This window comes from Aptenodytes patagonicus, chromosome 3, assembly GCF_965638725.1.
Source record: "Aptenodytes patagonicus chromosome 3, bAptPat1.pri.cur, whole genome shotgun sequence".
Taxonomy (NCBI): Eukaryota; Metazoa; Chordata; class Aves; order Sphenisciformes; family Spheniscidae; genus Aptenodytes; species Aptenodytes patagonicus.
In genome coordinates, this window is record NC_134951.1 from 43,732,337 (window position 1) to 43,746,599 (window position 14,263).

A 14,263-nucleotide genomic window follows, 5' to 3' on the forward strand; every position below is an offset into this window, starting at 1 on the left:
TTACAAACAGTGGTACCTCTTTTTATTAGTACAGACAATATAAGATGCATAGCTTTTGCAATGAAAAAACGTCCATGCTCTAAGACACTGGATTAATGAAAGGTCCTCAGTGTCTGCCTTGGCCAGAGGGGCAAACTTCACAGTGTAAACTGATAATATAGGGATGATCATATGGCATTATTCATAAAACTCCCTGTTGATATTGTCAGACAAAAATCAGCAATAATTAAATAGGATGTGTTTAACCGCAGAATAGTTTCAAGTATTCAAGTCCTTATTTTTTTGGTTGTTTAAAACCATCTGCTTCCCCTGCTCCCCCCACTCCTTCCCAAAGAGGCACCAGCCACATGGGTGAAGCTAAAGAATGCTTTTTTGCAAGACACCTGAAGTTCTTCTAACGCAGAAATGCCTTCCCAGAAGCAAGACCAATTTTCCTTATTGCAATAGACAGTGGTAGGAATAATTTTACCTCTGCGAACATTACAAATACTTTTTTTTTTTTAAAAGCAATAAGTTATTACAAGAGAAGGTTAAGAAAGTTTTACGTTATTTGTGGGAATAGGCAATGAAAGAAGACGACAGTCTCACCATTGCATAATTCTCCTCTGACAAACGTGGGAGAATGCACCTAAACCATTTTGTTCTTAGGCAGCCTGACTGCCAAAGGGCAGCTCCTGCACGTTAATCCTAGTTAGAAAGAGGCCTTACGAACTCTCCGATGAAATGCCGTTTCATGTATTTCAGTGGTTTAGCAGCAATCAGGTACTGACTTTGTCTACAAAGCCTACAAAGTGTCTGAGGCAGTCACCAGTTCAAACCACTGTCTGAGCGCATCACTGAGAGTTTCTGGAAGCGCGTTCACATCTCTAAGGATCATGTAGAATGGGAATGGGAATTCTTCCATGTAAGATCTGATTTCAGGCAATTCTCCAGGTCCTTTGAATATAGGTACTTTAATGTCCAAAATGGAATCCTGTAAAAAAAGAATTGATAGGACTACTAAACCACATGCATCTTTTACGGGCCTTTGATATTATTTATCGTATTTTTCAAATACTTATAATTCCTCCTCTGTTAAATTAAAAATTAATAGAGAGTTTTAAGATTAAAAGCTGTAAGTGTTCAATGGCAAATCAAATAAAAAGCTGAACACAAAGCAGTTAAATGCTTTTGCCCTTTTAGATAAAAGTGCTCTAATCAATGAATTACAGGCTAGAAGAGACTAAGCTTAAGCTTCTGCAATACCACGTTCTATAAATAAATCCTGTCTTTCCTTAGTATTTTATGATTTGAGTTTACCGTTATCACTTTAGTTTTATTTATACATTTGATGCCTTTCCGTCACACTGTCATCTGTAAGCTTTTTAGGGCTAAGAGTTCAACCTGCATTTGTGCAGTGACCTAATGCAGCAAGATTCTTTAGCAAATTATTTTATAGTATTTCAACAAATACTACAAAGACAAAAATTAGATTAAACTCCAGCTGCGCTTCTTGTAAAGTAACTTCTTAGTTGCTCAGTGTAGCAGCTCAGAAAATTAATAAAGCTTATAAAAAACACATTTCTCTGCCCAGAATTTTCGCTTGACATTATAGCTAGGTTTCATCAGAACCTTATAATAGTTTGTCAGCAAGAGAATTGTTAATTTTCCAACAATAAATATAGCAGATGAGTTTTGTATGGAAAAATAAAGATACAGGAAGAAAACGTGAACTACAAAATTAAGAGTCTTCACCTAATTCAAAGTAAGGCTTAAGTTTGCTCATTTATTGCACCACAGAGTCTCCCTGAAAAGCTCCCGGATAAGTCAACTTCCCAACCAAGGAAATCTAACAGTTTTCTTTCACAGCTACCAAATAGAGTACCCAGCTTTCCCAATTCAGGCACTAAATAACTCTCATATACTCCTTTCTGCCTAATGTTTAATCTCATATTGGCTCCAGCTGCCATATCAAATGGAGATTGCTGTCAGAAACGATAAATTTGAATCAAAATTGAGGTGAACAAAGCATTTCTCAAACTTTAATTTGTCAGCCTGCCAGCTACTTCTCTGGCGGCCAAAATCTACAACCATTACATTTGAAGACAGGAGCTCTTTCTTAGACTTTGTGGCACAGAAGCTGATTTTTTTTTTTTAAATACAAAAGAGGATAAGCATCACAGTGGGGAGAAATCATAGAAGATCTGACAGACGTTGTGACAAACTGAAACTGGGCTAAATATCTTTGACCTCTGCGAAAGATAAGATAGCTGTAAAGAACTACAAAAGACAAAAAAAAGATTTGTATGTTTCTCATTCACTGCACTTGAAGACTTCTCCCTTGTTCACTTACTTACCCGGGAATTAGGATTGTCCAACACTACGAAAATAACAAAGATATTGGCATTCTGAGCGGCTTGAACTGCTGCTGTCACTCGTTCCTTGCCTTCCAAGAAAAGGCCTCTTCCATCAGATACAATCAAAAGCAGCTGCGCTGTTTCTGAGTACAAAGAACATTTTGAATTCCATTAAGTTAGAGTAATCCATTTAAAAGGCAAACAGACTATTTTGTGGTTAGTCCTGTGGGTATAATGGAAAAACCCTCAAGAGTATTCCTAAGGAAATTAAGTCTTTATCAAATAGAATTCTGTGACTTAACATTAAGCTGCAGTTACGAGTGGGTCAGGACAGACAGTTTTTCCCCACTGCGCGATACCATTGAGAATAACTGGGGAAAAAAACCAACCCAGTCCATCAGTACCATAATCAAGGATGAAAGGCATGGAAAGTACCTAATGAATTGTGTCATGGTTTTTCATGCCTGGTCCTTGTCTTTCACGCCTGGTAAGTGCCTAGGAGTTAAATATTGGCTGAATTATAAGAGTCCAGCCACTAGATCACTATCTCAGTAGAGCAGCAGCTGCTGCAATGAAATACAGTCCAAATCTGTTCCTCCCGAAGCAGGTACCTATGGGTGCATCTGTATTAGCATTTTACTTTGGACTATGACTGTGCTTTTGAAGCATGTTTCCCTGTTGTCCCCACTTCAATGGGCTTGGCTTCCATCAGAGAGCAATCCTGGATTTTTTTTTTTTTTGGAGGAAACTAAACCAGAAGACAGGCTCCAGAGGCACAGTCAAGGCAGTCCAACCACTGCAGGGCATTCAGCCCTTGGGACCAGACGAGCTAGTCTGAAGTAAACCTCCTGAAACACACACAGCCCAGATGCTGGGTTCCTCAGCACCAACCATTTTCTGGACATGTGTTACTTGATCCACGTTGCCCCCAGAGTCAGAGATATATCCCTCTAAAGAGGCGTTCTAACTAAGTTATGTATCTATTGTCTTTTAATTACAAGGGCAATAACAGTAACTGCAGTCAGGAATGCAAGCACCTCTCTTTTGCCCCCCCTGCAGCATAATGGCTAGGGAGGGATGCAGAACGCTTCCTCCTTTTCTGCAGACAGGCCCCAAATGTGACAGGGCTTGGTCCTTTTACAAACAGGGGTGATGTATCCTACTGCCTTTTCTCTTGCTAGCTCCCCGATTCTGGGGAGCCAATTGCTGCTCCCCAATTGCTGCTGCATCCCAGCCTAGTTCAACAGGACTGGATGCTGCTCCCCTCGAGAATATTCAACAGCCCGGCCACCCTGTGGAAAAGCAGCTATGCATTATAAATCCCAGATTGTCCATTTCTTGGAGTACTTTAACAACAAGAACTTTTTTAAGATATGGGTGCCACCATGACAAGCTTTTAACTAGCCCATAGTTAGCCTAAAAGGCTGCTTTGTGTCAGCTGTGAGGTAACAAGCCTTCCAGCTTTTCTGGGAAATTCAAGCAGCTCATGACCTAAACTTGCACCACAGTGAAAGGTAGGTAGGAGGCAAACACTTATCCTCCTCAGAACAGTGTGCTTCTGGATACCTACAGAAATCAAGCTCTCAAGCAAGAGCAGAAGTGCTTAGGGAGTCAAGGTCACTAGGAAGCTGGACAATGCTCTAAAGCAGGCAGTGTCTAGGACTTAAACACGATCTGAAAACATGGCGTAAAGGGAGGTAGGTGAGGCGTGCCTTTCTAAAAAGCCTTAAAGAAAATCCCAGTGAATTATTGACAAATATGAAGTAGATGTCTTTTGGGTTTTTAGCTAAATTTCAACCAAACATTCCTTTTGACAAAGCAAAACCCAAAGCCCTAATGCAAGTGATGTCTCAGTGCTAGGAGTCTTTCTGGCAGGATATTGCTTCGGGACTGTAGTGAGCATTCTGCTGCCACGGCAACAAGCACAGTAACAAAAAAAAAAAAGCTCACCCGGATTAATATTTTGAGACAACTGCTGCGCTGCAGCAAACATATTTGCTGATGATTCTAGAAACTGCAGAGGAAACAAATAAGAACATTAAGTTATCTCATCATAAAATAATACACTTAATAATGATAACATTTTTGAAGAACGCGTTTCTGTATTTTAAATGCCAAGATAGTTTAGTCTGACCACCTACACAGATACAGTCCTTGGCATTTTCCTGTATTAACTCCTGCTTCAAATTTAGTAAGTATTTTTGAACTAGAGAAATCTTCAGAAAAGCCTTCAATCTGGATTTAAATTTTTTTCCAATGCTAACAAAGACATCAAAACCTCAGTAAATTGTTCAAGTGATTAATGGCATCAATAAAAATATACATCCTATTTCTAGGTTGACCTTCTTTGGCTTCAACTTGCAACAGAAGCATCTAGTTACATATTCCCCATTAAAATTAAGGACATCAACTGTCAAGTCCTCCCAATTTTGGCTTTTGTAAGATTACCATTGAGCTATTTGGATCCCCTCCTTTTTCATTTAATATTAACAGAAGATCTTACCTTTCCAGACTTAAGTAAGACTGCAAAAACCTTTCTAAAAGAAGAAAACTTTGCAGCCGTCCAGAAAGCATTACTACAGAAACTCATTTTCTTCAGGAATCAGTCAAGTCTGACAAACTTACAGCCTGACAAACATACAAAGCTCTTCCTCCTACTACTACAGTGGAATCCATGGCATGAAAACCACCTAAACTCCCACGAAGTCTGATGTGATTTGGCACTGGGGTACCCAATAGCTTGTACCCAAAATACTGTTTAAGACCCAATAGAAACGGAGAAAGATGAATGCTTAAAAGTGGCATACATCAGAACTAAAAGTGAGAAAACACTCTTACTACTACAAAATTGTGACCGTTCTATCTCTGTTATCTAACCAGCTACCACACTCTCAAATACAACCAACCCGTAAACATTACAAAGTGATCACAAAACCATGAAGCTGCTGATGTCTTGTCTGGAAGAGATTTGCAAACCTGTTGCCCTAGAAGCATTCTTGTGTACCTGGGCTATTTTTGTTTTCTTCTGTTGAAATTTGCAAAGACGCAATATCCGTGTCCCTGACTGGTCACTGAACTGTTCGTGGAACGGGTGCAGCAGCTGAACAGTCTCTCCAAAGCTTGAGGAAAGAAGAAAAAGTTACAGCGTGAAACCGGTACTTACATTCTGCTCTGAAGTCTTGATGAAAAGTCAAGATTTCAAATAAACTCACCTACACACAGCAATTTGTCCCACTTCTAGAAGAGTCAGTGCATTTCCAATAACTGCCAGGGATTCATATGCAAGCTGTTAAAGGAAAAAGTTACATCAAAAATAGGATATTCCAAGTTTTACTCACAGGTCAGTATTAAATATGAAGGATGTTACTGAAATTATTTTTCATCGTCTAGTAAAACAAATGAAGAGACTTCCTATCTTTTTCCTGTTATAGTTATGCAAAATAGTCATTGTAATAAAGATACACTAGTTCTACTTGAGGGCTTCAGCTGATTGTTTTAGAGATACCACTTTAGGCAGGCTAATGAAATAAACACTGAAATAACTACTTAGAAGGAAACACACATTTTTAATAAATAAAAATCCTACAAGTGAGCTATGATGAATGAATATCTAATCCTCCGATGAACTGCATAGCTAAGCAAATTTCGGCCTTTTATAGGCTACCAAAGTAATTTTCCAGTGGGTGTGTACATCTCTAACAAACTCAGCATCTCCTCCTTTCAGCTAACTTGCGCTGATCTTTTAGTAGCAAATCTCTTAGGCATGAAATGACAGGAGTTCAAGCGCATGGACCAGAAAAATAGCTGCTCTAGAATCACCAGAGTCAGACTTTCCAATGGCTACCAGTTCTGTGTGAAACAAGTCAGCAGCTGACATACTCGTCAACAAGGGGTAGTTTCTTCATACTTCTTCCAAGGTTTTTGTTTTACCTGTTTAGAGTGATTGTCTATCATACTAGAGGAATCGTCAATAGCCAAGCAAATCTGGTACTGTCGTTTACTGGGCTTGGTCCTTCGCAACCAGATCTTATCTTTGCGGAACTGACTGGCAATATATGGAATCACTTTGCGCATGTTCAGTCTCTTCCCCGTTCTGTAGTCTCCTCTGAAAGTTAAGAAAAGACATAATGACAGGGACTATCAGCAAATATCTCATTCTGGAAATCTTAGCCTATGCAGCAAAATAACAAAATTTTGTAAAATATAGTAAAAACAAAATCAGTAGCTCTAATATTCATATTTAGGTATAGATGAAAAAAATCTCACATTTTTAATGCAACATGGATATTGAACAAAGAAGTTCTTAAATCTAAGTGCCTGAAATGGAAGGAAGACCTTGAATTTAGACTCCTCCAGTTTGAAAAAAGTCTAGATTTCTTAAAAAAAAAAAAAACCCAACCAATGTTAAAACCAACATAGAACATTTTGACATTGAACATAATCTTTGACTCAACAGCACTTCACGGGTTTAAGTTGGTTTGATCACCTGTTGCCCGGAAGAAAAAATAGGAGGCAATATCCTCAGGATGGGTACCTACTACTACATCACGTTTGCATTTCATAAAATAACCTAGTGTTATTTACTTTACAAAAGTAAAATGAATGCATTTGCAAACAGGAATAATTGCTATAAAGCAAGAACAACATCGAGCTGCAGTTGTACAGAGCTCTCCAAAACCAGGAGTTTAAAGAAACTAGAAGCCTCAGAAAGACCCAACTTACTTCAATTTGGCTGCCTGAGTGGGTTCCAGTATGAGTCGCAGCTGTTCACAAAGCTGCTGTGATAGAGGAGCTGTCAGTGCTAAGTACCTCTGCCACAACTGTGCTGCTTCCTTCTCCTAAAACATCATACATCACAGAAAGAAATAAAAGTTAATTATGAAAAAACAAAAAGTTGGGAAGCACTGCCTGAAAAAAGAAAACAAACCTCAGTGTACCAAGGGGGAGGCAGTAGGTAACTGTCAGCTGGAACTGTGAGGGTGTCTTGTGAGCACTCTGTAAAGATGACAATTTGCATTCAACGTAGCATGCTCCTTGCTGCTACAAAGCTGCAGTGTGCAATGACCATTCCTCTAGGAGTTCACAAGCAACTTTGGCATTGCTGTTGATATAGGCCAGCATCTGATAGTTGGGTATTACAGCAAGGCAAGCCGTAAAGTCTGCTAAGTTCTCCATTGGCCATCAAAAATAGTATTACTTACATTAATTAAAATTCAGCAAATTGTTAAGCCTCTACGCTGGCAATTTCATTCAGGAATTACTTCCAAATTTGGTTTACAGTTCATGACTAGGACGGTCAGAGCAAGTATCATATTCTGATTCTGCTGTTGGTTAGCTCGAACTCCACCACTGCAACTGAAGGAGACAGCTTCTGTCCATCATAATTTTGTGAAAGTGGTGTCCAGCACTTAACTGCAGGTGACAACTCAAAATGGAAGGAGCTTGGCAGGACTGAGAAAAATGTTTCTAACTATGCAAGTTTTAGAACTCATTATCAGCAGAGTAACTTTCTGCAAATAGCACACAGCATGTTCAAAACAAGATCTGAAACATCATTCTGCTTTAAGGATAATGTAATTTTCTTCAGAGTAAGTTAAACATAACAACAAAAATAGCATCGAAATCATGCTATTTTGAATATTTAGATTCCAGCCTGCTTGGCTTCCTCAGTGTTTCAGCAGTAAAACAAGATGAAATAATGCAATGAAGGACTCTTATGACAGTTTTATACCAAAACGAGGTCACGAACCTCATCTGGAGTTCCAGACTGCTGTGTCTGCCAAGCTTCCAACTGCCTTTCAAGTTCCTTTCTTAGCTCTTCAGGATCTCTAACGATGTGCTAGAATTGAAGTTATGAGGTTTATGAGACAGAAAAATATGTTGACAGATCTGGTGATCCCCAAACTATAGCAAACTATAAAAAAGTAAAAATGCATTGTTCTTATTCTTTTAGACACAAAAATACCTGAAAAAAATTAAATGAAGATTCTAAATCTCCATTTTTTTAATAGCTTCCACGTACAGGAAGGATAAATACCTCTCCACAAATACCTGCATCTGTGACACAATCAACATAGAAACAAAGCTAGGAACATCTATGATAGAGACACTGAAAATAATCAAATACAGAACTTCAAGAAAATTCAATGAAATTATCTTGACAAACACCAGATTTAATGACAGTATAATGGAGAGCAAACTGCTGAATACTACCTATCTAGTATCTTCCAAAATATAATATGCTTCACTTAATTATAGCTTTTTAAAAGCTTCATTCAAACCACTTAGAATTGAATTCTATCTTCCTCTTTACCTGCCAGCAAATACTATTTGATAAACCATTCTGTTGAAGGACACCCAAGCTTTATTACACTTCTTTCACTTTTATTGTGCTTTCAGTGACAACTTCTGTTCCTGACTTGTAAAACTGTAGTTTAGCCAAACAGTAGTATATGGTCTGCATAACCTGCAGGTTTACGGATTAAGGAAAATAAGCCTATGAACGCAAACTCAACAGTACCAATAACTTCTCATTCCTCAAGAAGCAGCAGCAGTCCCTCTGGTCACCTACTGCAGGTTTAAGGAAGGGAGGAAGAATGTACATGGAGGAGGCTTCTTCCCACTTCCTTTTGCTGAAAGCTGAGAACGTGCACTTCCCCCCCAGCATCGCTTCTCCCTCTTTAACTGGTGCTGCAAGAGCTCCCCCTCCTGTTTCAGGTTTTGCATGTCAATTAAAAAAAAAAAAACACCCACAAACCACACCACCAACAAAAAAAGGCACCTAACTATTCTGAGAACAGAACACTCTTGCATTCAGCAGCCTTTTTCCAAAGAGCTGCAACATTTGGCATTAAGATGGAAATAGCAGGTATAGCTGGCACACAATCCTTTCCGTGCTGTACATAGAAACAATAAAATATCGCCCTCCAAGTATGTATTCAGGACACAATATTATAAACATGAAAGGTCAATACTTCTAAAAAAAAACCACTGAAAATATTCTTACTTTATCAACTGGTTATCCACCACCAACTGTTTCTATGCCGTAGCTCTTTATGATAAAATGTGCTTTTTCACAGCTAACAGTTTGCACTGGGAAACTATGAGTGTTACATGAAACTCTAGGATTTTCTAGGCTATAATAATATTTTTGAATTGAGACATTCATAAAAGGCTCACAAAGGTTCTATAATACTTGCAATCAGCTTTTTTTGAGGAAGTAATATATTGTGATGAATTAACTGAGGTGAATTCTTTGTCCACAATGACTTTCAAGTCATTGATGCATAGCGCTCTCATCAATCTGAACCCTTTTTTTACCTTCAGGCCACACACCCTTGCCCATCGCTTTCCACTCTACCCAAGCATTTGATCAGCAGATTCATCGGAGCAAAACAGTTCTTGACAGTTAGAAAAACAAAAGTTTTTTTCAAAAAGAGTGAGCATGGGGAGGACTTGTCATTTTAAAGTCATCATTCAGCTGCATATACAACAGTTGTGCGTTATTTTCATTCTGCTATTAAAGAACAGCAAGCTACTGAGTTGTCTCAATGAAAGTAATTCTAAACTTTTGCATTCGCAGAGTTTCATTAACACAGGTCAAATAAAAGAGACTGTTTCTACTACCATAGTTGTAAGAAGACACACTGGGTGTCATACCTGGGGAGTGTCTGTCAAAAACTGATGGGCTGTATGTATGGTCGAGTCCTTGCTTCTCTCTGGCTTCTCTTCAGTCACCTTTGGTAGCTTTTCTGTTGTAGGGTCACTGACATCCTCCGAGTCAAAAGTCTGGATCTCTGGCTCCGCTTCACCTGGTGCTACAATCACAATTACTAACTTTGTAGTAATTAGTAAAATTAGTAAAAACAAACTAATTACTAACTTTGTGGATCACACATAATACAAGAACCCATACTGTATCTCAACTCTTCTACAAAGTGTCTCACATGCTTTGTAGTGCAACCCAGGCATTATTTTTTTTAAGAGAAGTGCACAAATTTTAAGACAATCAGTTCTAGGAACAGGATGAATACACCTTGCAACTCATTGGAACAGATAAATATGCATTTCCTTATGCAAACTGTTTTTCTCTCATAACCTTCTTGCCAAATGAACAAAATATTAGCGAACAGAGCTTTAACACCTGAAAATTCCATTGGTGAAGTACACTTTTTGAGCTTCATAGCCTCTCTGACAGAGTGACAAAAGGTACAAAGGTACAAAGCAATTTGAGAACATTCAGCAAATCATCATTAAAAAAAAAATAATGGCAATCTTTTCTTATCTCATCTTTTACTCTCTAGTTTTGTAACAGAAGTTTCCTATACATCAGAAATCAATTTACAAATAAAGGAATGGACTAAAATTTTTTTTTTTATCATTGTTCTTACTATACTACACTGTTTAACAACTCATTTTTTAAGAATTATTCTAAGAAAAAAAAGTATGACATTGTAGATGTTTCAAAGATCCTAGTTTTTCAGAACGTACTGTTAGAGAATCATGTGGAAAAACAGATAGACTGATTACATGCATGCCTGTACCATAAAGCTAATGAGTCTAGCAAGAGATTTCAGTGAAGAGATTAAACATGAAGGGATTGGGAAGCAAGAAGGTGAATTCAGGCTGCTAAAACTCATCTCCTGTCTCCAGCCAGCTTTTGTGTTATTTGATAAGAAAACCACTCAAAATTCCAAGCTACAGTGTCATTTACTGAGATTCATCAAAATTAAATACTTCTGTTGCAATTGGCAAGAGATATTTATTTATATCTAGCTTATTTTGTTTGTGTGGGCTGTGTGGCTGACAAGTCAGACCTATCTTCTTCTCATCTACCAACCATTTGCATCTGATAGCCATTTTCTGTTAGGCAGCCCGTTTTTTTGTTTCATTCCCACTTAAGGAAGAAAGCAGTGAGACAGTCACGCTTCGGTGCTACCGCACCGGAAGTTGTTCAGACCAGCTCCTCAACTTCTTGATGTTTTGTCAGAAGTTACATACAAAAAAAAGTTATGTGGTGCTGATGCTGGTGACACTGGAACACGTTGTTATATGCCAATTAATTAGGCAAATTGGCATTGTGTCTAACAGAGGGAAAGTGTTTGCTTTTTACTTATCAAAGAAGTGGTGTCCTGGTTTCTGCAGGGATAGAGTTAATTTCCTTCCTAGTAGCTGGTACAGTGCTGTGGTTTGGATTTGGGATGAGAACAAGGTTGATAGCAACAACTAAAACATCGGTGTGTTAAGTAGTGCTTACGCTAGTCAAGGACTTTTCAGCTTCCTATGCTCTACGAAGGCTGGAGGTGCACAAGAAGCTGGGAGGGGGCCCAGCCAGGACAGCTGACCCAAACTGGCCAAAGGGATATTCCATACCATGTGACCTCATGCTCAGTACATAAACTGGGGAAAACTGGCTGGGGGGGCCGCTGCTCGGGGACTGGCTGGGTGGTGAGCAATTGCATTGTGCATTTGTTTATTATTATCATTATCATTTTATTTAAATTATTAAACTGTTTTTATCTCAACCCACAAGTTTTTCTCACTTCTACTCTTCCAATTCTCTCCCCCATCCCACTGGGGGGGGGGGGGGAAGGGCGCAGCCAGGGGAAGTGAGTGAGCAGCTGTGTGGTGCTCAGTTGCCAACTGAGGTTAAACCACGACAGTCCTTTTTGGCGCCTAACGTGGGGCACAAAGGGTTTGAGATAATAACAGATTAACCAGAGTGTATTAAGGAATTTATATCTGTTAACAGTTGTGGGTCACAATGTTGGTTCCTCTGTTCTCGATATTGATTTGTCTAATCTGCATCGTGCTCTTTTTTTTGCTGTACATGTTAGAGATTGGTGTTGGTTTTTGCAGTTTGCTGTGGTCTGCAGTGATTGGTGATGTTCCGCTTGGGAGGTTTATTTTTAACACAGTGACCTTGGGCGTAAGTTGTTATCTGAGTGTTGTGCTGAAGCCATTACTGTACTTCGGATACCACTTTGTGGAGACAATTAGCAATTACAGTTCTTCCTCTGAGAGTTTTTTTTACGGAGGAAATACAGAATGGCAGCATCACTACCTTCTTCTATGATGTTTCCTCCTTCATTACAGTAACTTTTCAGTATTTTGAACATCCTTGGGTAGTTAAGATACTTCTATTAATACTTCTTGGGAATATTGTTTCGGTTTTGTCTAAAGTTGGTAAGCAATTTAAGAATATCATCCAGAGATCTGCCCCAAGGCTGAACAATTATGAGTGGCAGGGTGTGTGGGACAAGATGGGCAAGTACCTAGGCCAATGGGCACCCCCAGTGTTTTGGAACTTCACCCCTGAACAAGTGCAGAATCCTGAAAAATCAGAAGAATATTTGGAGGAAGTATGCTGTCACCCTGGCAATTCTAGGGAGACACAAGTCACTGCAACGTGCTGGGGCCTGGCCCATGCCTACCGAGCCCTGTTCAACACCATTCAGTACCCTCAAAGGGCAGAGAAGGTCTCTGGATCTGACGATAAAACAACAGGCGCTGCAGCCACTCCAATCCCAGCAACAGGCCCTGAGGCTGAACCAAAGAGCCAACCTGTGCCGGTATCAGTCGCCCCTGTACACAAGAAGAAATTTTGGAAGCGGAAGTCGGCTCGTTTAGTAAGGGAGGAAGAAGCTTCTTCTAAAAGAGAGACAGAGGAAGAAGTGGATGAGGCAGACTACCCTGGAGAAGGGCCATCACGAGAACAGGAGGACGAGGGCCAGCAACTGCTCGGGGAGGAAGAAGAGGAAGAATTCATAAAAGAGGCAGTAACCACCCCATCCCTATCCCTGAGTGAGCTGCGAGATATACAAAAAGATTTCAGCTGTCGTCCAGGTGAGCATATTGTCACCTGGCTGCTCCGACGCTGGGATAATGGGGCCAGTAGCCTGGAATTAGAGGGTAGGGAAGCCAAGCAGCTGGGATCCCTTTCTAGGGAAGGGGGCATTGACAAAGCAATCGGAAAAGGGACACGAATCCTCAGCCTTTGGAGGCGACTCTTGTCAAGCGTGAAGGAGAGGTATCCCTTCAAGGAAGATGTCATATGTTGCCCAAGCAAGTGGATCACCATGGAGAAGGAGATCCAGTTTTTAGGAATAAAATGGCAAGATGGACGTCGTCAGATCCCAATGGATGTGATCAACAAAGTAACAGCCATGTCTCCACCAACTAGCAAAAAGGAAACACAAGCTTTCTTAGGCGTCATGGGTTTTTGGAGAGTGCATATTCCAAATTACAGTCTGATTGTAAACCCTCTCCATCAAGTGACCCAGAAGAACGCTTTCAAATGGGGCCCTGAGCAACGACAAGCTTTTGAACAAATTAAAGAGGAGATAGTTCATGCAGTAGCCCTGGGGCCAGTCCGGGCAGGGCAAGATGTAAAAAATGTGCTCTACACCGCAGCCGGGGAGAACAGCCCTACCTGGAGCCTCTGGCAGAAAGCACCAGGGGAGACTCGAGGTCGACCCCTAGGGTTTTGGAGTCGGGAATACAGAGGATCCGAGGCCCGCTATACTCCAACTGAAAAAGAGATATTAGCAGCATATGAAGGGGTTTGAGCTGCTTTGGAAGTGATCGGCACTGAAGCACAGCTCCTCCTGGCACCCCGACTGCCGGTGCTGGGCTGGATGTTCAAAGGGAGGATCCCCTGTACACATCATGCAACTGATGCTACATGGAGTGAGTGGGTCGCACTAATCACACAACGGGCTCGAATAGGAAACCCCAGTCACCCAGGAATCCTGGAAGTGATCATGGATTGGCCAGAGGGCAAAGATTTTGGAATATCGCCAGAGGAGGAGGTGACGCATGCTGAGGAGGCTCCAATGTATAATAAACTACCAGAAAATGAGAAGCAATATGCTCTGTTCACTGATGGGTCCTGTCGTATTGTGGGAAAGCATCGGAGGTGGAAAGCT

At 40.2% G+C, this 14,263-nt stretch overlaps 1 protein-coding gene across 2 annotated transcripts in view; it reads right to left on the reverse strand.

Moving 5' to 3' along the window:
• MDN1 (midasin AAA ATPase 1) overlaps window positions 1-14,263 on the reverse strand; it is a 112,360-nt gene continuing 98,097 nt past the window's right edge. For both annotated transcript variants that reach the window (XM_076333230.1, XM_076333229.1), the window contains exons 94-102: window positions 9,996-10,153; window positions 8,086-8,175; window positions 7,059-7,174; window positions 6,267-6,441; window positions 5,549-5,622; window positions 5,341-5,455; window positions 4,287-4,350; window positions 2,337-2,479; window positions 1-973 (exon numbers count right to left, since the gene is read on the reverse strand). In XM_076333230.1, the coding sequence (XP_076189345.1) occupies window positions 785-973; window positions 2,337-2,479; window positions 4,287-4,350; window positions 5,341-5,455; window positions 5,549-5,622; window positions 6,267-6,441; window positions 7,059-7,174; window positions 8,086-8,175; window positions 9,996-10,153 (1,124 nt within the window). In that variant the 3' untranslated portion in view covers window positions 1-784. The remainder of the gene's footprint in view (window positions 974-2,336; window positions 2,480-4,286; window positions 4,351-5,340; window positions 5,456-5,548; window positions 5,623-6,266; window positions 6,442-7,058; window positions 7,175-8,085; window positions 8,176-9,995; window positions 10,154-14,263) is intronic.